The sequence below is a fragment of the Gymnodraco acuticeps genome, unplaced genomic scaffold, assembly GCF_902827175.1.
Source record: "Gymnodraco acuticeps unplaced genomic scaffold, fGymAcu1.1, whole genome shotgun sequence".
Taxonomy (NCBI): Eukaryota; Metazoa; Chordata; class Actinopteri; order Perciformes; family Bathydraconidae; genus Gymnodraco; species Gymnodraco acuticeps.
The window spans coordinates 115,141-141,830 of record NW_022990451.1 but is presented as its reverse complement, the minus strand read 5'-3'; the positions used below and the strand labels follow the sequence as shown (position 1 = coordinate 141,830).

General features: G+C 39.6%; 2 protein-coding genes across 2 annotated transcripts in view; one reads left to right on the top strand and one right to left on the bottom strand.

The window, feature by feature from the left end:
* The first annotated feature begins 1,409 nt into the window (after window positions 1-1,409).
* LOC117552339 (G2/M phase-specific E3 ubiquitin-protein ligase) lies at window positions 1,410-6,275 on the top strand. Its single transcript, XM_034225712.1, has 12 exons — window positions 1,410-1,480; window positions 1,594-1,903; window positions 2,409-2,494; window positions 2,580-2,635; window positions 2,735-2,768; window positions 2,905-2,969; window positions 3,372-3,455; window positions 3,560-3,870; window positions 4,047-4,231; window positions 4,950-5,122; window positions 5,653-5,870; window positions 5,987-6,275. The coding sequence occupies exons 2-12, from the start codon at window positions 1,609-1,611 to the stop codon at window positions 6,220-6,222; spliced, it is 1,743 nt and encodes a 580-aa protein (XP_034081603.1). The 5' UTR covers window positions 1,410-1,480; window positions 1,594-1,608; the 3' UTR covers window positions 6,223-6,275.
* Window positions 6,276-12,560: 6,285 nt separating this feature from the next.
* The window catches only part of LOC117552350 (zinc transporter ZIP11-like), a 70,007-nt gene continuing 55,877 nt past the window's right edge, over window positions 12,561-26,690 (bottom strand). The window contains exons 4-7 of the mRNA XM_034225727.1: window positions 25,573-25,642; window positions 16,825-16,923; window positions 16,353-16,511; window positions 12,561-13,287 (exon numbers count right to left, since the gene is read on the bottom strand). Coding sequence (XP_034081618.1) covers window positions 13,209-13,287; window positions 16,353-16,511; window positions 16,825-16,923; window positions 25,573-25,642 — 407 coding nt within the window. The 3' untranslated portion in view covers window positions 12,561-13,208. The remainder of the gene's footprint in view (window positions 13,288-16,352; window positions 16,512-16,824; window positions 16,924-25,572; window positions 25,643-26,690) is intronic.

The window sequence follows — 26,690 nt, the reverse complement described above, 5'->3', positions numbered from 1 at the left end:
TCCAACTCTTGTGAGACAACATGCCGCCTTTCAAATCGGAAACCTACGGTGGCCGGCAGGTGCAAACGCTAAACAACGGCCAAAAACACACACATAAGCAGAAAACACCTGCAAATAATGAAAGGAAAAACCAACAAACCCTGAAAACAAACGCAACAGAAAAACGCTGCAAATACAAAAACGATATGCAAAATCAAAAGCACATTCAACCGAAAAACACATTACAAAAAAAAAAGACATTACAAAAAAACATTCCGGAAGTGCTTCAGGCCTCTAGGGGGCGCGCTACGTGGAACAGATTGATGTCTGACCAGACATAGAGAGAACGAACAAGAGGAAAGAAAGTTCATTTAAGTGGAGAAAGATATAAGAAGGTAAGTTGTGTTTTTATACATAGAGCGTCATATTTACGTAGCTAGCGTTAGCGTGTTTGATAAAAGAGCTTGCAAGAGCCATTGTGCACCTAAATGTAACTCTTGATATAATATAGATATAGTATAGAACTGGGGACGCCCCTCCCTACACGCAGATCACACAGACTGGGTGGGGTCTCACGCCCTCACCTCGTGGAGGGGGCCTCAACTGAGCCGCAAATGCGATGCGGTGATAAAAAGGAAATAAAATAAAATGTAAAAAGTTGAATTAAAATATTAAAACAGCAACACAACATTATTCCCACATTAAAAGACAGTCTGAAGAGGTGTGTTTTGAAGGTGGGGGGGTCGGTGCAGTCTCTGAAGTTTAATGGGAGTGAGTTCCAGAGGGAGGGGGCAGCGATGGAGAAAGCTCTGTCCCCCCAGGTTCGGTGCTTGGTTTGTGTGGGGATATACCTATACAGTCTATGGGATAGACAGGAGGTTGGCTTCTGATGAGTTAATTGAAAGACCGTTCTTTAATACTATTATAATATTTAGGTAGCCGAAAATTATCCACTCTTTTTGACTTAACCTAGCTGTCCTACATTTTATTTCTCCACAGATGTACTGTCCATTCTGTGGTTCCAGCGTGACATTTTCGCATGGCTTTTGTGGTGTCTGTGGCAGAGACATCACATTTCTAAAAGATGTGGCTAACAAAGTCTCTGAGGAGATGCCCACCACTAGTGCACATCTAAGTGCACAGTCTAGCACCAGTGCAGGTAAATAGGTTGTTCGTTTTATTACCAAACAATAAGTATTTATAGAAAACTTGGTTTAAAAGTTCGAATTCTGATATTATACAAATACATCTCTAAACTATGTGGCTTACCTACTGTTGAATGTGTTATAACATAAGATGTTCCTCAGAAGGGATTGAGGATGAGACTCCTATTGAACATAATGAGGAGTAATGAATGTTGTATTCCTGTTTTTTTGTAGCAGGAAGCTCAGCTGTAGAGTCCTTTCAGAAATATAGGGAAATAAAAAAGAGGGAGAGAAAGACCTTTTTTACAAAGGGACGGCATAACTCCAAAAATGAAAAGAAACAGAAATTGGTGAAGGTATGCAATGTTTTCTATTATGAATACATCTGTAATTCAAATCTGCTCACCACACTCTCATATAATGTCCGAAAAAACGTTTTATTCATTTGCATGTTATTGTCTTTTTGCAGATTTCTGTTGGAGTAATGAGGAGGATGGATGGCTGCCTTAAACCTGTGAGAGGGAGGTCACTTCCCCTTGATGTTGAACCTCAATGGGCATGTGAAGAACTGTTGGCTGCTGCCATAAAAAAGCAGAAAGCCTTTAACCAGGACTTCGAAGATGGTGCCCATGTCTTGTTGTACCCTGATGCGAGGGTGATAACAAATATCCCCGGAACGGACACCCCTTTCACAGTACAGATGTACAAAGAGGCCATTGGAAAGCCCTACCAACGAATTACGTTGTACATCTGTACTCTTGAAGCCGTTGAAAACAGTTGTAAGTGCTTCTGACATATATTCCCCCTTGTTTAAAGCACTAAACTGTATAATAGTTCAAATGTAAACATAACAGTTGTTCTGTCTATATTTCTTAACACAATTCATTCCACCCATCATTCCTTTCTCTTCGTGGTTGAACTTATGACGTCAAATGGTCTTTTATGAATAGTGGCAGAAGAAATGGAATTTAAGTATCAACAAAAGCTTCCAAACTTTCCTTCTGTTCAAACTAAATATAAATCCCCTCTTAAGGATTGTAATTCTAAATTAACCTTTTTTCTCACAACAATGTTGGTTTGTTGTGCACTAAATCCTAATGTGAGAGTGAAAAGGACGGTCAACAATATAATGTACATTTCACAAACATTTTGTGTTTCGATTTAATCCTTTCTGATTGATGTCAATCCAATAATTCAGGATTCAAACCAACATTTGATGATAGGTACAGACGTAGGGGAACAATTATTTTTATAGTATTAATCATGACACTTTTATTTTCTTAGGTTACACTGGAACAACCTCTTCAAGTGACGAGGACAGTGTGGTTGTTGCAAAGTTGCCATCTGGAGACAGTCTTGCTGACACCGTGGTCAGTTTGGATCTATCGTGGCATTTATTCTTAATTAAAGTGAATTTATTTTTATTTCAGTCTGTCATTTGTGTGTTGTATGCAGGTGTGGGACTTTCCAAATGAACAGAGCACTCCCAGAATGGACAACAGTTTGCCAGGGTAAAATAAAACATTGTCAACATGTTATTTTTTGCCACAAGAAGTAGAATGTTTTAACAGTACAGTAGTTTGAATATATTTTTTGTTTACCTTTATCAGACCTCTCAGGCACCCACAACCAGCGTCTGATCGGGTAAGACTAATTAAAAATGTAATTATACCATATTGTAGGTTTGAATTTGTGAACATGAAATCAATAAATACCTTTGTGTGCTAATGACACTGTCATTAGATCAACTGCATCATTATTATTTATTGGGTAAAAATAGGATGGAGCACCAACCCCATTCCAGGAAGAGGTCCAGTCTGCCCCGGGTCAGAACACCTTCTATAGGTAAACGATGTTGACAGTTGCATCGTGACACAGTTGTTTGGTGTGTATTTTTATTTGTACATTTGGTTGTTTGCATAGCCTCCAATCCCAGTGGGTAACATTGCCAGGAAGCAGAACCATTATACTTTCATACATTTCCAAAGGACACCGACAACATCTTACGTCTTAGTGAAGACGATACAAAAAACACCCACCAATATTTTTCAAAGATCAGATATTGTTTGTTGCATCCATTTCAAATGTTTACAAAGACTGTGCAGGAGTATGACAAAAGTACTGTTGTCAGTTTAGAACCCAATGTATTAAAAAAAAAAACAGGAAGAGGATTGACTTCCTTTTGTAAATATGACTGTCATATATTATGTATTTGAAATGAATTATTCAACTGTCTTCTCACTGCAGCAACTACACAAATGTGTATGCACCGATCATTATCGACAGCCAGTCTGAGCCAGAAGAGGAAACGGAGCAAACTGCAGAGGAAAGGTATTAATTGTTACTTTTACCACTTCATTTTTTTATTCTATACTGTAAATCTTATTACTAGCTTCATCATTTAATATTACAATACATCACTTTGTCTTTCCCAGCACAGAATACCTGACTGCGCCAGACGTTGTTGCAGAACTCTCTGCAAAAATAAAAAATACCTCTTGCAGCAGGTTTAATATTAACCGATCCAATGTGTGGGATGGAGCAATCCGCGGCTTCAAACGGGCCTCATTCGACCCCTCTCATCAGATGCAGGTTAAGTTTACTGATGATGAGGGACAAACTGAGGATGGAGTGGACACTGGTGGTCCCAAGCGGGAGTTCCTGACCCTCCTTATGGAATGCCTGAGAATGAGAAGAATATTTGATGGTCCACAGGACAGGAAATTCCTCACGTTCGACAATGCAGGTAATGATGTTCGCAAATCTGTCTTATGTTCAATACTGTACTGTAAATATAGGAGCTGCTTATGGATTTTGCAGCTAGATTTACGTGACAATTAAATTATCTTATACTGTATATCTTTATGATAACGTGGCAACTGTTGGTTAACGTGATAATAATTTGACAACAAATATCAACAGCTGCAAAAGATGACGAATACTTTCATGCTGGGAGGATGATTGCAACTTCTATAGTTCATGGTGGTCCAGGCCCCCGCTTCCTGTCAGAGACGCTCTACCAGCACCTCACTGGAATGAAAAACACCAACATTGAAGCCATCATTGAAGACATTACTGATGACACTATGAGAGCTTCTCTGCTTGAGGTAGGCTGGCATATTAGGGCAAACATTTGTTGTTTTACTATCACAGCCCAATATACAACATGAAGTTGTCTCCCTTATAACCTGTGAAGAATTTGTTTTTTTTATTGTCCGGCCTTCGATAGTTTGTTATTGGGCTTTTATAGCCTCTTTTGGAACCATAACGAACAACCTTAGCTAGCTGTTATGGCAAACCATTAGAAATGATGCAGTATTTATTTATCATACCTAACTGTCATTACAAATATCATTAATGAAAACAAATGTACATTAGTAAGAACAAGTTTGTCATCTTAGAACAATATTAAAAATGTATTCCTCCTTTCATGACATGGATATAGTTATATATGCTTTAATATCTTGCCACTTTGATTAATGCAACTCCTTACATTAGGTATCATTCATAATTCTTGCTCCCCTCTGCAGCTGGTCAAAAATGATTGGGGTAATTAAGTGTAAAACACAATGTTTAATAAGAAGAAGAAGAATAACTTGGATTTATTTACCTTTCAAGAAACCAAAGGACACTTACATTTATGATACTATTGAATGATAGTAGTAAATCAGTCAGATTTAAACCGAACACCATAGGAGGGAAAGAAGATGTTACAATTATTGAGAATATATATTTTTAATTTGATAAATTACCTGTCTTCCTTCATATGCGATTTTGACAGCATATTGATTTATGTTTATGGATTATGATTGTTTTCTACCCTAGATATCCAGCGCAGCTACACTGGAGGAACTACATGCATCAATCCACAGAAATTCCAGCTTGTTGCAGACTGCAGGTTGCTTGCAGTACCCTGATGGTGTGGATGGCAAAAACGCAATCATAAAGGATTTCATGCAGTGGTACATCATTTACCGCAACCATTTTGCCATACAAAGGTAATGTTTCTGCACCGTTTAACCTAAGTTCAATATATTTGAATTGTTATCGAGTCAAACACATCACCATTTAGATGTTCAAGCAAGGTTATAATTTATATTAGCACCATTCAGACACAAAGCAATTCCAAGTGCTTTACACTTTCAGAAAATACAAAAATTGCATTTAAAACAAGCAGTTTAACGTGTATTGAAGCTCGGAACAAACATTTAAAGATAAGAAAGCCTAAATCATGCGTTCTATGACCAATTGTGATACCAAGGCGATTGAGGGTTTACAAGGGTAGAGTTGTATCTATCGATTCACTGGACAATCCTGCATTTGGAGATCATTTTTCTTATCAGTTTAGTTACTTTCACAGAAGTTATTCTGACTTTATTTAATATATGTTATTGGTCTTGGTCAAAAAGTAAAATATGAAACAGAAATATGTAAAGATTATTGATTGATTTACTTTACTGCATGTAAAACCCAGAGGTCATTAAGAAATGAAGTAGATTGATGGGTCTTTGTGTCTAATGTTTCCTAGATTCAAAGACGGACTTGAAGCCTTGGATGTGATTCATGCTTTGGAGCAGCATGCAAGTGTTTTCAGAGCTTTTATGTGCTCAAGTGTGGTAGAGCTGACTTCTGCCACATTGGAGGAAGTCTTTGAGGTTCAGCACAACAGCGAAAAAGGAAGCTCAAGACGCCATGAGGAAACCAGCGTGCTGGGATTTTGGAGAGACTATCTCCTTGAAAAAGAAGGTTTATTTGAGTTCCAACATTGTTCACATCTTAAAATAATTAGCTATTAATGGCAGTTCTATCAATCTTGATATTTAAAAAAAACAAAAAACCGTAATACTACTTTTTCTTCTCAGAAAAACGAACAGGACTCCTCCTCAGTGACATCCTGATGTTCTCAACAGGATTAAACACCCTGCCACCATCTGGAATCCAGCCGAGACCCCAATTGGTTTTTCACCGGACATCTCGCTTTCCAATCGGCAGAACCTGCTCAAACACAATCGAAATACCAATGTCAAGCACCTACGAACAGTTTGAAAGTAACATGGACTTTGGAATCCAAAATTCGCCTGGTTTTGGACTTTATTGAAAGCTGGGCTTACAATTTACAAATTAGCCATGTTCTTCATATTTATATAGTTCGCAACACAAGACTCCCAGGTCAAGGGTTGCATTAGACCACTCGTTCTTTGAAGGTTCTCAAAGTGTTCCTGGAAGTGGTCGTCTCCACATGGACTGTTGGTCGAGTCCAGAACAACTGGGAACCCACAGTCAGTTCCACCGTACCTGGATGTGCAATATGTTCAACAGTTATTATTCACATGTACAAAATTGTTCTTGAAATGTTGTTTTGTTGTTGAACTTCTTTGAAAATTAAAAAAGTTACTGTCACTTAATAGTAGACATTATTTGAGTAATAACTGACTGACTGAGGTGAACAGATTATGACACAATCTTAATTTATAGTGAACATTTTACTTTGGGGCAACTGATTTTTTCTTAGAGTTTTAGGCAGTTACTAAAAATAAATCTGAACAAAATTGAGAAATATGTTTAATTGATAGAAACAAACCTGTGTGGCAGGTTGTACATGACATCTGGTTTCCCGGATGGACAACGAGACTGGTTTACAGGTCTGATAATATGCGTGTTCCACTTTTCCCTGCATTCGTCAAGGTCCCTCTGTAGCACACCCATGAAGACAAACCGCACTAGGCATGTGTGCGCATGACTGCCACTGAAGTGATGTTTTTCTCTCAGGTCATTCATGAGATCCATCCAAAATTGAGACCTGAAGAAACAGATTCAAATGAGAGCTGTTTTTTTTATACATTGATGATTTCCATGTAAAGGGATTCAAAATAAATATAAAAAATAACAGTAAACCTGTGGTATCAAATAGTCATATTTCTAAGAACTGTATTAAGGAACAGAGATAAAGGGGTAATCTGTGTTTTAACTGATGATTCCGATCAATTAAATTAAAAGGAAATCAGCAACCACACTAGGCATACCATGTGTTGGCTGTGCCTGTGGTGCAGAGTTTAGTTGTAAAACAATTATTGTAGGAGATCGGAACTATTACACTGAAAATATAATTACATTACTTTTTATAGATATACTATGTTCACTGTCAAGGAAGTAAAAAAAAAAGAAAGAAGCACCACACCTCTGTTTTCTGAAGTACGACCACCAGCTTTCAATTCTTTGATTTGCTGTTGAAGAGCCATACATGTGACTGGCAGCCCCAGCAAAATGGTCAGTGTGTCTTGATCTTAAAGCACACTGGATGGCTGCCATTGTGCCGTTTTCAGTGCCGCAGTCTGTACGCAGCCTCATAGGTATGACTCCATGCTCTGTGACACCATCCATCCATCCATCTTCTTCCGCTTATCTGTGGTCTCGCTCTGTGACACAACGTATGTAATTTTGAGCAATGACCCCAGGGTCATTGTTCGTTGCTCCACACTTCAACCACAATATTTTTCTGGAGTAGCCATCAATACATCCGCTGATGGCTAAACCATAGGGCTTTCGCTTATCATAGCCATCAACATGCCAGACGTGGTTGGGTCCTTCAGAGCTGTATGTTCTTCGTACAAATCGTCTATTACTGCGAAGTTGAACTCCAGAGGCGTCAAGCTCTCTCATCAAGTTCATGACCTCATCCCTTTTTACAGTAAGGGAGTGCTTTTGCCGCAATGTCTGACACATCGAGCGGTAACCGTAATGCTGGCCAGGTCCATTTAATTCCTCTTGAATGGCAGCACGAACATTAGCCAGAGGGGAGTAGTTTTTTTTCCTTGATAATGAAAGACTTTTTAATTTACTCTTTAAAGTACGCAGACTTATTTTTACATTGTGGGTAGTTTCCAGAAAATCCAAAATTTCATCGTAGCTGAAGCCATTATGAAAGTATTTACGAATGAGGTCCTCTTCTGTGGGGCTGTCAGATGCTGATTGTAAAAAAAAAAAATCACAAGGAGAAAAAGAAGAAAACATCATGTCATGGCTCACTGTCTCAAAATCTGATTCTAAATGTATAATGTTCTCCGATAGAACTAATACACAATTATGAATGTATAATATAAGCTGTTTTGTGTATTTAATCATGCATTGGTCTACAATTTAATGATGGCTTCTACATATTTCACATAAACAGACAATGAAAAAATGTGTCCTTCATGCTGATAACTAGTGTATGCATCTGCAATTAGTATTCTAAACAGAGTAGTGTGTTGAATCCTTATTTCTTGCATTTGAAACAGATCAATAAAAAAGTGAACTTACTGTTGTGTTCAACTTCTGCCAAAAACTGTACATTGTTGCCACAGGAGCCACAGAACACTTGAACTGTCCCCAGATGCTGGCCACAGAAAGGACAAAACATGGCGGCCTGAAAAGACATACATTGATGTAGTAAATCCATGTAATCAAGTCAATCAAAAACACATAGTCTAAATAGTGGTTAGCTAAATAAATAGAAAGATACATCATGTTCACCGTTGAATCTGTGTTTTGTCTCTCTCCTTGAATGTCTTCTCTATATTTGTTCTTGAGCATGTCTCATGCACACTACTCTCCTGTCATTACTTTGTCCCTCTTCACATTTTGTCACTTTCTCTCTCTCTCTCTTTATCTCTCAATTTAATTCAATAGCTTTATTAGCATGACCATAGTTACAGGCAATTGCTAAAGCTCTGTTTAGTTGCAACATCTATACACAAATGCATACATATAAACAAACTGCTAAGAATTCAAATGTCCTTTTTCCGCGGCACTCACTATGGCCCGTGTTATTTGCCTGCACTTGATTTGTCATCTCTTTTAACAATGTTCTTCTCTCACTTTATCTTCTCTTCACGTGAAGCTCTCCTCAGCTGGTGTAATAGTTACTAGTTAGGCACGCTAACGCTAGCTACGTAAATATGACGCTCTATGTATAAAAACACAACTTACCTTCTTATATCTTTCTCCACTTAAATGAACTTTCTTTCCTCTTGTTCGTTCTCTCTATGTCTGGTCAGACATCAATCTGTTCCACGTAGCGCGCCCCCTAGAGGCCTGAAGCACTTCCGGAATGTTTTTTTGTAATGTCTTTTTTTTTTGTAATGTGTTTTTCGGTTGAATGTGCTTTTGATTTTGCATATCGTTTTTGTATTTGCAGCGTTTTTCTGTTGCGTTTGTTTTCGGGGTTTGTGTGTTGTAGGTTTAGCTTGCATCATTTCTGTAAATGCAGCGTTTTTCTGTTGTATGTGTTTTCAGGGTTTGTTGGTTTTTCATTTCATTATTTGCAGGTGTTTCCTGCTTATGTGTGTGTTTTTGGCCGTTGTTTAGCGTTTGCACCTGCCGGCCACCGTAGAAACCGACATTGAAGCTCTTTGTTTGTGAAGCCATGAGACCAACATCAAACCAAACTTTAATCTTAAACTCAAAAAGGCAAATATTTTAAACTGGACACGCAACGGATGTCCAGACTAAGAGAGAACAACTATTGCTATGACATTTGGTTTAGCCATCCATGGTGACCATAGGACAGACCCGGCGGGGGTCCCGAAATGTACATATCCCGGGAAATCTGAATTGTCAAGGGGGGGGGGGTTGTTAGACGCTCGAGATTTGTCAATGGGGGGGGGGGGGGAGGCGCTCGCGAATTGTTGTTACGGAAAGAGAAGGGTTTTAGGCTGTTGACGGTCTTATTATAGGCTACATACATTGGTTGGTTTTGTGGCACATTTGTAACGCTGTGCCAACTTGGGCAGCATGCAGGCAAACTTGAGGATCGCACACAGGGTGGAGAGGTTGAGCGATGGAGAGAAAGGGCGGGAGAGAGAGATTGAGTGAGGCAGAGAGCGTGTGCAGCGGTCTGCTTGCGCACAGAGCAGTTTGTGAGAGAGCCGGCTTGAGAGTCAATTTCTCTTCAAAATATAATTGATTGCCAGCCTCCCTTGTCCCTGGCTGGCTTGCTAGCTCGTTGGTAACGTAACTGATGTCTTCTAATGTGCCTGCATCTGGCGCTGAGTTGCATATTCCTTTCATGACCACTTCCTGATATCCATTGTTGCAGATAAATATAAATGATAATAGCCAAACTAACCTAGCAAGAGTAAACTGACAGGCTGCCGCATCTCACTCAAAAACCCACACGACTCAACCCAGCGAAAAACCAGTCTCGCGCGCAGCCTTTCATTCAGAATTTCATAGCAAAATTAAAAAATGATATTAAACCAATCTTTCAACATAGTTTAAAACAAAAATAAATATTAGGACAAAGCCCTACAAATAACAACAATACACATAATAATAAAACAATTAAAATGTTGTATTCAGCCCTTAAAACAGCGGGCCCAAATCCTGGATGGGCGGGCCCGGCCCCATGGGGCACGCCCATGACGCCGGGTCTGCCATAGGATGAATCCTGATGAGCCTTAATGTTTCTCCTATTAAGCGACATTATCAAGTCCACATTTATAATTTGCCCAATCATTTGGTTTATGTTAAAACAACTGCAAAACTAAACATTCCCATAATCCTCAGCTGTGCTTTGTGTTTCTGTAAATGAAACTAATCTGAATTTAGAAAAACGGTACACAGTGACCGTTAAACCTGTTAGCATATGTGAGCATAGTCATTGTTAGAATGTTAGCATGTTGAATTTAGCATTTAGCCGAGGGCACAATACTCAGGCCCTGCAATAAAAACACTTACCCCTAGTTTCCACTGGGTCCGTCTGCGTCGCGTTACGGCTGCGCCGCGGTTTTGGTCCGACCTCCTCTAGCGTCATAACCAGTGTTGTGCTAGTTACTGAAAACCAGTAACGAGTTAGCATTACTAGTTACTTCATTTCAAAAGTAACGCAGGCACTTTACTAGTTACTTGCGAAAAAAGACTGCGTTACTGTGGAAAGTAACGTTTTTGTTACTTAGAAAAATGGGTCCCATTAATGCCCTTATAGCCTTCCTTTCAGTACTGTTATTGCATTGGAGAATAATACAATCTGTTGATCAACTTGACATGCATTATATGCAATCTGGATTGCATCGATATTAGCTGGCTTTCCATTTTTGTATATTCTTTCTCCAGGTAGTTAGAACAAGTGTTCCGTCCCATATGCCGTGTGCCGCCCGGACATGCTATCATGCTAACTAGCTCCCTGAAAGCGGGTGACTCCACTGTAGCAATAGCCTGCATGTGTTCTACAACATACCGTGCAATGGCTTTATCGACTTTTCCCTGGCTAGCAGTCCCTCGGTTAAAATCCAGCCGCTGTTGCTTAGGTGGAGGTGGAGTGGCGTCGGCTGAGTCTCTGTGGTCTTAGCTACTAGCTTCGTCCCAGCATGTTGTTTTTGCAGATGTTTTAAGAGATTTGAATGACTGGTTTGGACAGTAGATAGGATCTTTGACCCGCCAAGACACAACTTACATTTAACAGAAACTTTCTTTTCTTTGTGCTCGACAAAAGTGAAATAGTGAGAATATCTCCAGGTGGAGAAACTAGACTTGAGCTCCGCCGCCGCCATGATAGTCTTGTTAGTAAACAACACAAACACGCCCACAGCCCGTCTCCGCATGTGACACAGGAAGTATCTAAGTACATTTACTCAAGTACTTAAGTACAGTTCTCATCTCTGTTCGCCTGGCTGTTGACTATATAAAAAAACTAACGGAGTAACGCACCATGTAGTAACGGTAACTGCGTTACTGAATACAAAAGTAATGCGTTAGAGTACTAGTTACGCGGACACCTCTAAACGCACCAGCTTGCACGCAAAGCATGTGAGAAGCCGCGGGAAAGAAGAGGATAAAAGAAGACTGAAGAATATCGGAGTAGTTTTTACATTACATTTAGCTGACGCTTTTATCCAAAGCGACTTACAATAAGTGCGTTCCACCAACAAAATACAAACTTGATGGTGTGAAAGTTCCTCTTTGAATCCAGTCCGAACTTGAGCTCTCCTGCTTTAGCAAGCCACGGAAGACGAACATATACTTACTCGTATTGGGTCAAAAACCTCGGATATAATATGTATCTGGGAAAAACGCATTTAATTTTTTATTGATGTGTGGTGTTATAACTTGTGAAACTTTAATAAAACTACCTGTGCACATTTGTGAGAGGAAACGAAAGTCCATGTAGCCCTTCTGATTATTGTGACCATTCTGATGGCAATGTAACCTGTTCCCACGCAGTCCAGTTTGATTCCAGTGTCCTGTTCCTTGGCTGAGGATCAATCCCTGACGGAATCTGGCAGAGACACCAGAGAGAACAATAGGTACCTAAGATAACTCTGTGGCTGATTCTAAGTCATATTAGACAGCTGTAAAGTCCGACTGTTTTATAAACGTGAGCTCGGTCAGACTGTAAAACTGTACATGTTTACATTATTGATCATAAGTCCAAAATAGACACACAAAAAAACACATACATTGAAGACAAGTGTTGATCTTGTTTAATTATAGAAATTCTTTGTTATTCAGAGTAAACATCAGCATTTAAACAATTCAACAACATGTGATTCCTCAGACCGCCAGCGGGGGGCAGCAGAGTCCTGACAGGAAGAAGGCACTACATCTGTTTACAGGAGACTGACATTTGTTTGTTTTAAATGTGTTGAGAGTGTAAACAAACACACCACATTGTGTGTCGAAACAGAACAGAATATTCATCAATTACCAAATTGAACTTCATCAGAACTTCAAGTGTTGCCATCCTGAGGAAATACAAACATGGGAAGGAGGATCCAATTATAAACAAATAACATTATTTTAACTTTTACAACTAAGATATTTAGTTTTAGAACTCAAAAGAGAACAAAACAACCACAAATGCTGGAATCATGAGAATATCCGTTAAATATTTATTATAAATTCATTCCTACATTTGAGAAACTCTCATCCTTACAAAATATTTGTTTCCACTGCTAAATTAAATAAGCAACAATTCAAAACAAAACAGATTAACAGCGTTTCAGGAATAAAACACTTCATTTGGTCCCATTTAAAAAACTACAGCCAGCAGCACAGTGATGACCTCACAGCCATCGAGTGTTCTGTTGCCATGACGACACGGTGATCTCAACCCAGCCCCACGTCCAGTGACATCATCACCACGAAGCCCACGATGGAGGTCCAGGACGCAAGTTTCCCGTTTCCACTGGAGACAACAAGGAGAGATTTAGTGAGAGGAAGGAGCAATGTGTAGTACACGATCTGAGTACTTCTACTTTTACTCAAGTACACGATCTGAGTACTTCTACTTTTACTCAAGTACACGATCTGAGTACTTCTACTTTTACTCAAGAACACGATCTGAGTACTTCTACTTTTACTCAAGTACACGATCTGAGTACTTCTACTTTTACTCAAGTACACGATCTGAGTACTTCTACTTTTACTCAAGTACACGATCTGAGTACTTCTACTTTTACTCAAGTACACGATCTGAGTACTTCTACTTTTACTCAAGTACACGATCTGAGTACTTCTACTTTTACTCAAGTACACGATCTGAGTACTTCTACTTTTACTCAAGAACACGATCTGAGTACTTCTACTTTTACTCAAGTACACGATCTGAGTACTTCTACTTTTACTCAAGAACACGATCTGAGTACTTCTACTTTTACTCAAGTACTAGATCTGAGTACTTCTACTTTTACTCAAGTACACGATCTGAGTACTTCTACTTTTACTCAAGTACACGATCTGAGTACTTCTACTTTTACTCAAGAACACGATCTGAGTACTTCTACTTTTACTCAAGTACTAGATCTGAGTACTTCTACTTTTACTCAAGTACACGATCTGAGTACTTCTACTTTTACTCAAGTACTAGATCTGAGTACTTCTACTTTTACTCAAGTACACGATCTGAGTACTTCTACTTTTACTCAAGTACACGATCTGAGTACTTCTACTTTTACTCAAGTACACGATCTGAGTACTTCTACTTTTACTCAAGTACTAGATCTGAGTACTTCTACTTTTACTCAAGTACACGATCTGAGTACTTCTACTTTTACTCAAGTACACGATCTGAGTACTTCTACTTTTACTCAAGTACACGATCTGAGTACTTCTACTTTTACTCAAGTACACGATCTGAGTACTTCTACTTTTACTCAAGTACACGATCTGAGTACTTCTACTTTTACCAAGATCTGAGTACTTCTACTTTTACTCAAGTACACGATCTGAGTACTTCTACTTTTACTCAAGTACTAGATCTGAGTACTTCTACTTTTACTAAGATCTGAGTAATTCTACTTTTACACAAGTACACGATCTGAGTACTTCTACTTTTACTCAAGTACACGATCTGAGTACTTCTACTTTTACTCAAGTACAAGATCTGAGTACTTCTACTTTTACTCAAGTACTAGATCTGAGTAATTCTACTTTTACTCAAGTACAAGATCTGAGTACTTCTACTTTTACTAAGATCTGAGTACTTCTACTTTTACTCAGATCTGAGTACTTCTACTTTTACTCAAGTACACGATCTGAGTACTTTTACTTTTACTAAGATCTGAGTACTTCTACTTTTACTCAAGTACTAGATCTGAGTACTTCTACTTTTACTCAAGTACTAGATCTGAGTACTTCTACTTTTACTCAAGTACTAGATCTGAGTACTTCTACTTTACTAAGATCTGAGTACTTCAACTTTTACTCAAGTACAAGATCTGAGTACTTCTACTTTTACTAAGATCTGAGTACTTCTACTTTTACTAAGATCTGAGTACTTCTACTTTTACTCAAGTACAAGATCTGAGTACTTCTACTTTTACTAAGATCTGAGTACTTCTACTTTTACTAAGATCTGAGTACTTCTACTTTTATACAAGTACAAGATCTGAGTACTTCTACTAAGATCTGAGTACTTCTACTTTTATACAAGTACAAGATCTGAGTACTTCTACTAAGATCTGAGTACTTCTACTTTTACTAAGATCTGAGTACTTCTACTTTTACACAAATACAAGATCTGAGTACTTCTACTTTTACTCAAGTACTAGATCTGAGTACTAATACTTTTACTAAGATCTGAGTACTTCTACTTTTACTCAAGTACACGATCTGAGTACTTCTACTTTTACTAAGATCTGAGTACTTCTACTTTTATACAAGTACACGATCTGAGTACTTCTACTTTTACTCAAGTACACGATCTGAGTACTTCTACTTTTACTAAGATCTGAGTACTTCTACTTTTACTCAAGTACTAGATCTGAGTACTTCTACTTTTACTCAAGAACAAGATCTGAGTACTTCTACTTTTACTAAGATCTGAGTACTTCTACTTTTACTCAAGTACTAGATCTGAGTACTTCTACTTTTACTAAGATCTGAGTACTTCTACATTTACTCAAGTACTAGATCTGAGTACTTCTACTAAGATCTGAGTACTTCTACTTTTATACAAGTACAAGATCTGAGTACTTCTACTAAGATCTGAGTACTTCTACTTTTACTAAGATCTGAGTACTTCTACTTTTACACAAATACAAGATCTGAGTACTTCTACTTTTACTCAAGTACTAGATCTGAGTACTAATACTTTTACTAAGATCTGAGTACTTCTACTTTTACTCAAGTACACGATCTGAGTACTTCTACTTTTACTAAGATCTGAGTACTTCTACTTTTATACAAGTACACGATCTGAGTACTTCTACTTTTACTCAAGTACACGATCTGAGTACTTCTACTTTTACTAAGATCTGAGTACTTCTACTTTTACTCAAGTACTAGATCTGAGTACTTCTACTTTTACTCAAGAACAAGATCTGAGTACTTCTACTTTTACTAAGATCTGAGTACTTCTACTTTTACTCAAGTACTAGATCTGAGTACTTCTACTTTTACTAAGATCTGAGTACTTCTACATTTACTCAAGTACTAGATCTGAGTACTTCTACTTTTACTCAAGTACTAGATCTGAGTACTTCTACTTTTATACAAGTACAAGATCTGAGTACTTCTACATTTACTCAAGTACAAGATCTGCGAGACACCGCGGAACTCAGCCTGGGCACACACACAAACTCACACGGGTGTGTGTGTTTTCCGGGCCGACCCCACACCAGTGAGCCAGCTCACAGTGTCCCGCTCCTCGCAGCAGCGAGTGCACTTCCCGGATGCACTGTATCTTCGCTGTAGCTATGTACAAATCACAATAAAACCTTGAATCTGTTGATCCCTCTTGTTCCTCCTTACCTGACTTGAGCCTCAGGTATGATGTCGTCCACCACCACGTACACCATCGCTCCGGCAGCAAACGCCAACGCGTACGGCAGCAGAGGTTCAGCCAGGACGACAGCGAGGGCGCCCAGGACCCCAGCGATGGGCTCTACCATGCCGCTGAGCTGGCCATACCTGACGGGAAACAGTGATAATCAGTAAGAGAGTCGACATTTAAAGTATCTGTACCTAAGGGGCCCTAACCCCAACCCTAGTTGCAGAAAGTCAGATTGTATAGACGACTATGAGAAAATGACCCTACTTCTCACTCTATGAATGACCTCAGTTAATGGTCTCATTCCCAGTCCTATATGGGGATATTTAGGGGGTCAGTAAGGGGTCTGTTATTGGGGAAGTGGTCCATGGTGGCCTTGGCTTTTCCAAAGTGAGGTGATATTATTGTATTTCCTTACACAGTGTTTAGAAACAGACTCATGTTTTTCCTTACCAGAAGGATTTCCATGTTGACATCCCTGAACCCCGGAGCGGCAGGCTCACCGCTAAGCCTTCTGGGAAATTCTGGATGCCAATACCGATGGCCAAATTTCTGATGACACAAAAAACAAACAAAAAACATTCAGAGGGAAAGACTCACATGAAACTACAAGCTACAAGACAGTATTTCATATGTTGTTGTCTTTTTGCAAAACACATTTTCTATTACACTCCGGTATATCAAGACCATCTTCTGCTGGTGGCGCTACCAACCAATGATGATCCATCCAATAGTTGTTCAGGCCCCAGATCTTAATGCTGATTCTAGAAGGACATATGAGCAATCATGCTGATCAATTAACTTCTTTTTGGAAATGTTGAATCTGTAGGAGTTTTGGATCATGATAATGTTTTGTGTTTTAATTCTGAAAGACAGACACAAAGAGGACTTTGTGCTCGCAGTTTGTTTAAACGGTAAACATACAGAGGCTTTGGACATCTCTTAAGTCTTCAATATGTCAACAAGACTCAATGGTGCAATGTGAACTTTTAATCACTCTGGTAAACATTAACAGTTTCTTCTTTTAAATCTGACAGAGATACCTGAACCCTCTCGACAGAGGAACCCATTACCACTGGATCGTTGTTGATTGATTATTTGTACAGTTCTCTTCTCATAAGGTAAGTTAATGCTTCCTCCAGATAGACTGCTTCAAAACAACAATGTACACATTCTTTCCTATTTAGTTTTTTGTATTCACTGAGTTTTTATAGAACTTTGTATACCTTGATCTGGGTCAATATTCGATTCTGATTGCCTGCAAGTTGTCCAACTACCAAATCTGATCAACATCGCTTTTCCTTTATATATGGACAGAAGAAAGCTCTTTACTTCACAATCAGTTAGTTAACACAGACGTCATGAAACTTTCCTCTGCTCTTTTTGCTCCCCGCCAAACAGAGAATGGGTAATTATGAGTCAATGCCTCCTGATCAGCGACTTGTGCAACTTGACAAGTTATCCGATGCACTGTTTGCTTCAAGATACTGGCCGGATATTGGAATCGACAGGTAAGCATTGTTCAAAGAAAATACATGTAATTGTTTTAACTTTTGAAGATACTATATATTTTATGTAAACCATTAAATGATTTTGATCTTGTCACATGACTTCCAGAAAGATAACTCTTATCGTTTTTTACAAAATTAAACAAAGTTCAAGCATACATTAGGCTCTCATTACCAAAACTGCTTGTTCCCACCGCAGGAACATTGCTCTCCTCCGAACCTACCAGTCCTGTAGACTCTTGGTCTCATTAAATCACATTCAAGCTTTCAGAAAATTAACAAAATTCACAAGATCTGATAATTTAAGACATATTAATGTACGTTTTGAACAGCAGCTGTGGTCAGAAGTGTGGAGTCTTTTTAATCTTTTGCAAAGGTGGCAAACAACATGAAGAGCAATGTCTCCACAGCTGAGTGGAACTACTCAAACTGAAGAGAGAACTTTTATACAGTTACAATGAATACATGCTTATTCATGAGATAACTGACCCATGATGACCCTATTAAAGTACATTAGACCCATGATCAGATCACTGTGTGGTCACATGACACTTGGTGACTGAACACCTTCCTGAATGCTGAGATCTACTGTCTGTTGATATGTAAGGCTTAGAGAATATTATTATTTATATGTTAAATATAACATTATAGCATTCAATTCTCTGATAATCATCATTTCCATTACAGAAGACTAATGAGTATTTCTCTGCACTCAGCTCCCTGCTAAGTTACTCTGGACTCAACTCAACCGATGTGCTGGACAGTTACCGTGAACAAGTCTTCGATGTTCCAAGTGCTATCGAGAAGCTGGGTGGTGCACTCGCTGGGTTCAAAGCGGTGACCAACGCTGTGGGACTCGGTGCTCTCGTCATTTCCATGATCTTAGAGATGGTCGGGAAAAGCTTGGGGAAAAAACCATGGGCACGGCTGAAATGTTGCAGAGGGTGTTTGCAGACGAGAAGGCCAAAGAGGTGAGACCCTGATGGTTCCTCAGTTTATTAACAGGTTGTAAAGGTTAGCTGTCGTGACTTCCTTCCTTTGTTTCCATTAAGCCTCTAAAAACAAGCATTTTAACGCGTTATCTTTTCATTTATATATTTTACTCACAGCTGTGACGACTTGTTTGTGTTGTGTTGATGTTGATGGTTATTCAGAACATAACTATTTTATTCATATTATTTTCACACATTCAACAAAGAAAATAGGTTTTCATATAGTCGATCAAATCAAACCAAAAGAGGCTAAACTCAAATCAAATGATAAACACATTTATATTGTTTTCTGTGCATATCTGTGTCTCCTCAAGGCTTGGGAATTGTAGTCTTTCATAGTTTCTTGACTACAGTTCAGTACTCGGCCCCCTCCTCTTCATCATCTACATCCTCCCCCTTGGTCAGATTCTCCACCACTACAACCTGGACTTTCACTGTTACGCCGACGACACCCAGATTTACCTCTGCACCGAAATCCCCCCACAACCCCCCCCTCACCCACATCGACTCCTGTCTGACTGCTATAAAATCCTGGATGCAACACAATTTCCTCAAACTCAACAGCAATACAACTGAACTCCTCCTCATCGGCTCCAAATCCACCCTCAGCAAAACCCCCAACCTGGCACCCCTGTTTCCCCCTCCACTCAGGCACGCAACCTCTGCGTAATATTTGTCCCCACCTTCTCCCTAGAGCAGGGGTATTCAACTAAAATCCAACGAGGTCCAGTTAGAGAAAATCTCCCCATGCAAAGGTCCGGAACATCAACATGTCTAAGTTGTTTTATGAATTAGTGTGATATATATTGAAGTAGCCTGTAGCTTTATCAACGTCTGCCATATATTTAGTTTTAGTTTTGATCCTGGTGGACTGATCATATTGGGCTCTGAGACTGCTTATTTTTGTGACCTCAGTTCCGACTTGAGAGGGAATGTTTGGTCAAACACTTTGTGTTTTGTCTCATAGTGGCGTGTTGTCTCTTTTAATGAGCGCCACGGTGTCTGAACAAATGAGACACACTGGTTCTGTGCTCTCAGTGGGCAGGATGAACATGAATGAGTCCACTCAGGGTTCAAAGCTCTGTTCTCACTGTCCACGTTCCTCTTCTTGGAGAGCGCCATGTGTAACTAGAGAATGCAATTCCTGAAGAAATTGCTAGTGGGAATGCTTTATGCTGAAAAGCTGACGCTAAACTGCTACGCTGAAATGTAATGTGTAAGAAGAAAGTGAAGAATTTAGATTGAAATGAAACATGAACACAGGGGGCTTGAATGTGTGATGAGAAAAGAAAGTAAAAAGGCTTGGAAAAGCAGCAGAATATTTGAACTGCAAACTTCTGAACTAACTTGATGGCGAATGATCTGTCCCCATGGCAACGGCATTTGATGACACCCCATAATACGCTTAGATGCGTTGATGGCTGCATTGTTACCAAACCTGTGAAGTTTTGGGGCGTTTGGAGCAGTTTCAATGAAGTTATGAGAAAACCGTGTTTCATGGTGAGCATTGTGTTGCCATGGCAAAGGCATTTGAAGAAATTTCAAAACTGTCCCATAGATGTCTTCACGGCTGGACTGTTAGCACAAATGTGGAGTTTGAGCACTTTTTGAATATTTTCATAGGAGTTATAGCGACATCATGTTTTATGGCGAGGGATGCGTTTCTATGGAAACGGCATATGATGAGATCTCAGATTTGGCGTAGAGCTGTTGAGGCATGGACCGGTGATATACAAGTGAAGATTGGGGGACGATTGGACCGTGTCCATTGGACTTACAGCCTCATCGTGTTTCATGGCGAGTGGTCTGTCGCCATGGCAACGGCATTTCATGACACCCCATACTACGCTTAGATGCATTGATGGCTGCATCGTTATCAAACCTGTGAAGTTCTGGGCTGTTTGGAGTATTTTCACTGAAGCTATGAGAAAACCGTGTTTCAAGGCGAGCATTGTGTTGCCATGACAACGGCATTTGAAGAAATCTCAAGACTGTCCCGTAGATGTCTTCACGGCTGGACTGTTAGCACACTGCTACCTGGAGGCTGCTGACAGCTGGAGTGATGACATCATCGTGTTCCATTACACAGGTGTTTATAGTTGAGCTAACGAGGTGCCTAGACTTCAAAGGCTTCATTGCTCTGAATGAGAGATGAACCTCTTACATGTGAACGTTTTGTGGAAGAACCGTAACAGATATCTGTGAAATTTCAAAACGTGAAGCATGTCAAGGAAGTTGAGTATCTGAAGTGTAATTTTTGTGTAGTTTTGGGTTAATAATGTGGCCTTTTTGGCAGTTTAACTAAAGGTGTGCGGCTGCTACCGTGAGGAAATATCTGCCTGAAATTACAATGGGGTTTAATGGAGGAATGTTGAACGTTTTTGTCACTTCATGCCCTCAAAAAGCATTTTGTTTAATTATTTTTGCTTAATTATTTGTCATTTTTCAAGCTACGAGATGTTTTCCTACGTTTATCATGAAAAATTATGTCCCAGGAATGTAGGGTTTGGGAATTATGGCAGTTTAAAAAAAATATATGAAGGCACATTTCAAGATTTCTTACCCTCTAGCTGTGACATCACGCACTCTAGTTAATGTTCAAATGTGAAGAAAACCTCTAAAACAAGGTCTGAACAAATGTTAATATCTCTAAAAGTAAGAATCAGAATAAAAAGTTGCTCAACACGAATAATGTCAGAAAGATTTGTAACATTTTAAAGTTGGAATGAGGTTTCTGAGTGAAAGTATGAATGAACAGTTAGCAGTTGAAGTCGCATGAAGATTTGTTGAAGTCTGAAGATTTCCTCCATTGACTTCAATGTTAAAAATGTGATGTATTATGGGATGTATCTCTGGAATTATGAAAGGTATGAATGAGAAAAGTAATAGCCATCAATTCCCAACCGAGCTGAACATTTTGATGTTCGAACGGAGTTTCTGCGATGTTCAATGCGGGAGAAGAAGAGGGCCAAAATAACCCGGCGGAATAATAATAATTTGTAAACAGCATTCACACTAAATTATTTGTCTCTCCTGTCTGCCGCTAACACGCCTGTTCACTCTCCTCTCCGCTTCTCTCCCTGTATCGCTAATTATTCTCTTCACTCACTTTCCTCTCCGCTTCTCTCTGCCGCGCTCTCGTCTCTTCTTCTGTGTTTCTCTCCCTGTATCGCTCACTCGTCTCTTTCACCCCCTGTCGGCGGCGGTTAAAATAGAATCACCCCGTCAAAATTGAAATCCCCTATTAATGTATCGATTAAAGGTCCGGGTCCATATAGGTCGGCGTCTGGGTCCGGATCCGGACCGCGGTCCGCCTGTTGCCGACCCCTGCTCTAGAGCCTCACATCCGCCAAGTTGTTAAAACCTCATTTTTCCACCTCCGCAACATTGCTAAACTCCGTCCCTTTCTCACCCGCCCTGCATCTGAGCGACTCATTCACGCCTTCATCTCCTCCCGTCTTGATTACTGTAACTCACTCCTCTACGGCATCAGCTCCACCTCCCTCAATAGACTCCAGCGTGTCCAGAACACAGCTGCCAGATTCCTCACCCACACCAAGTCATGGCATCACATCACCCCGGTCCTCAAAGAACTCCACTGGCTTCCCGTTTCACACCGCATCCACTACAAACTCCTTGTCCTCACTTACAAAGCCCTCCACCATCTGCCCCCCACCTACCTCACTGACCTCCTCATCCTCTACCAACAACTCAGACCCACCTCAGCCGGTTTGCTTTCCACCCCCAAGGCCAAACTCCGGAGCTTTGGGGACAGAGCCTTCTCTGTGGCAGCCCCGAAGCTCTGGAACTCCCTCCTCCAAGACCTCCGTGACTCTGAGTCCCTCACCTTGTTCCAGTCCCGCCTCAAGACCCATCTCTTCTCATCAGTACACTCATAGCCCCCCCCCATCAATCTCTCTCTGTCGTTCGTCTGTCCCTCTCCCATACCCAGGGGCATTTCCTGGACCTGAAAACATTCGGGGCTTAGCCCACAGTGGTGGCGGCCGCGGCGCTACTGTGGAATGTTCTACTGCAACACTCCCCACAAGCAAACACACAGTACACCCGCGACTGTTAATGAATGCTCGATAATCAGCTCACGGCATATAGGCAGGGGTAAAGTGCTATTTTTTACGAGTGGGGGGCGGACCTCACCTCCTCTAGGGGGGTCCGGGGGGATGCTCCCAGGCCAGGCAACGCCACTACCCATACCCCCCACCACTCCAAACTGTAAAGCGACTTTGAGACTTGAAAAGCGCTATATAAATTCAAATTATTATTATTATTACAGAGGTCGCCACTAGGTGACAATATTTGACCTTTTCACAAAACAAAAAAACTGTCTCTAACATTAAGTCATATTTATAAAATTAATGATTTTATTTCAGAACAAATGTTTAACCTTTTAAAGTTAACCCTTCAAAATCGATATATAAAACGTTTATCTGACCAATATTTGAAATAGGCTTTCATAAATGTTGACATTCTTTTACTGTGGAGGTCCGAGACTTGATGGACGAGTATTTAAAGCGTCTGCAGATCAACTTGGGGAAGCCACAGCTCCAACTAGCTGAGACCCGGGCAAATAGAGCTCGTTCTCAGTGTGCAGCTAACGCGGCTAAAGGTACAACCGAGTAAAAGTCTTCCAGCTGTATTTGAAGGATCATGCTACATTGATATCTCCTGTAATGTTCTTCTCAATCAACCGAGGTCCCTTGAGGAAAAACATTTAACTTAAAACCGTAACTATTCTGCTAACTCAAATGTAAATTGTATTCAATGTTTACATTTTGGGATAGGCTAGACAAGCATAATGTACACTGCCTTCTATTCTGTATATTTATATTGTGTATTCAATGTATATACTCTATAGATATATATATATATATATCCTCATTATTGATATGTTTATATTCACTGTTTTGCCTATTTAGTTTCCCAAATTGGGATCATTAGAGTATATATTATCTTAATCATATTTTATATTGTTGCATCGATTCAGTTGTCTTGTCTCATCTGTCATCTGTTTATTTAATTTAATTTGTATTATCATACATTCTACCTCCTCGTGTCTATTAACCTGTAAAGTTCTTAACAAATAATCTGAGGGGAATTTTCTGCATGTGTTGTATGAAAAGTGCTATATAAATAAAGCTTTATTATTATTAATAATCAGTAAGTAATCCTACATTATTGTGATCCTTTTTCTTTCCCAGAACTCCATGCTGGTCGATGGACATATGAACTCTATGCTTCTGAAGCAGTGGGTGAACGGCGCTGCGTTTCACACCCAGATGTTGATCCATCAGGCTCGTCTGGAGGAGGCCGACGGGTCGAGAGCGGTACGAGCAGCGGGCGTTTATCAGCAACAGCTCAACGTTATTATAGACAGATACAAGAAGTACCTGATTGGTATTACAAGTATACAATACGATCACGATAGCACTAGTGTATATTGTTGTCTGTATAAAGAGATCTATTTTCAAGTTAAATGTTTCAAAAAGGAATATTCAGACTGTGTCACCGAAACTGAACTGGTTGAGCATTTGTTTTCGAAACAGCAGATTTCTTGGACAAATAGTTATTTCTCAGACTTAGCAGCAGATATTCCGACTCTGGTGAGACAACATGCCACCTTTCAAATCCAAAACCAACATTGAAGCTCTTTGTTTGTGAAGCCATGAGACCAACATCAAACCAAACTTTACTCTTAAACTCAAAAAGGCAAATATTTTAAACTGGACACACAACGGATGTCCAGACTAAGAGAGAACAACTATTGCTATGACATTTGGTTTATCCATCCATGGTGACCATAGGATGAATCCTGATGACATTATCAAGTCCACATTTATAATTTCCCCAATAATTTGGTTAATGTTAAAAAAACTGTAAAACTAAACATTCCCATAATCCTCAGCTGTGCTTTGTGTTTCTGTAAATGAAAGCAATCTGACGCAATTTAGAAAAACGGTACACAGTGACCGTTAACCCTGTTAGCATATGTTAGCTTAGTCATTGTTAGAAAGTTAGCATGTTGAATTTAGCATTTAGCCGAGGGCACAATACTCAGGCCCTGCAATAAAGAACTCTTACTGTATGCCTTATGAATGCACAATAACAAGGAGAGAGACATGCTATGCAGAGAGTTGGTCAATGTCTGTGTATGTGTTTCGTGTATCTGCATTTGCATGTGAGGTTGGTAAGGGTTAGATGCAGTGAATTAAATGTGTGTATTTTACAACCAATGTCTTATTATTGAATTTTTTTAACATACTATATAATTGTTTACAAGGATACAAAGTTCTTCATACATCAAACGTCCTAATTCTGCTCTCAAAGTGCACCAGATTGATGCATTTGACTTTAAATTGGACACAATTTTCCTCTGAGGTAGCAACACCCAGCATGGTCTCACAAATAATATGGGAATCACTGACATCTTCTTTACAAAGCTTCCTGCAGCTCTATAGTGTAACCAGTAGATGTCAGCAGCACACAGCAGAGACAGCTGTAAAGTCTGACCGTTTTATTACAATGACCTCAAAGGCAAGTCTAAACACACCAATGACACACATCTCGTCTTTTACTAACTGTTCCACATATGAGAAACCAATCACAGCACTTCTTATGTCCAGATGCTGAACGTGCTGCTCTTCCATGTTCACTGCATGTGTTTCTTTGCATGTCACCAATCTTACCTGGCACTTTCAAAAGAAGCAGATGAGGTCTTTCCAATAGCTCCAAATGCAACGCCCACAGCCAAACCCTCTGCAGAAGAAAGTCAGACAATGAATCCCTGTTAGTGCCACATATATCCTTGGAAAAGAAAAAAAACATTTAAACACAGAGAAAGGGAAAATACTTGCAACGTGAGGACAACAAGTGGAACCAGAATCAATAAACAGTGTAAAGAATAAAAAACCTATGGGTCTGGAAAGTCATTTCTTCATATATTTTATATTGTACATGAATGTTTTTAGGCCTTTCTTCTATTGTCATGTTTCCACTGATGAAACCAGCATCTGGGATTATATCTCCTGAACCATATCTCCAGAGTCAGTCCTTAGAATTAAACATATTTCCTCAACTACTGATCCATACCTGACATTTTTACTGTAATTCCCGACTGCAAAAGCACAACAGGCTGCAAGAAGAAGACTTTCTGCAATTATGACCACCATAGAGCCTGTCTGTGTTTCCTTGTTGCATGCTCTGTACACCCCGGGCAGATGCCTGTCATGCATACTCAAAGTACACACTGTTTGAATGGAAATTGAAAAGGTCACCATGTACCTATGAGTGTATCCGTGTGGCAGTCAGAACTACAGGCTATTTTTCATTTTATATTACAAAGCAGAGCACAGAAATTACCTCTACCATAAACGCTGACAGGTTGTCAAGTCTTGTCATGCCGTTGACAGCTAGGTTATTATAATGCTAAACCTAGATAATTTCCTAATATAAGAGAACACTGTGTGGATAAAGAGAGTTATGGTTTATCCACTTGACTCCGCTGAGTACTCTATTAACATTTTCTACCTTTCTCATTTAAAAAACAAAATGTCTTTGCTTGTTTAATGAACAGTAAGATGCATGGTGCAACTAAAGCTAATAGCTACGTTCACATATACTGCTATACAGCTGCTAATGTCATTTAATCACATATGGGTTATAGTTTCAAAGAAAGGGAATTGTTAGCGATATTTCATTATACATAGAAAAATACCATTAACTTTCAGTGGCTACCAGAAAATACAACTCAAGATGTTGCTCCAAACAGATTGCTTTAGCTAGCTAAGATCTTACACTAGCTAAA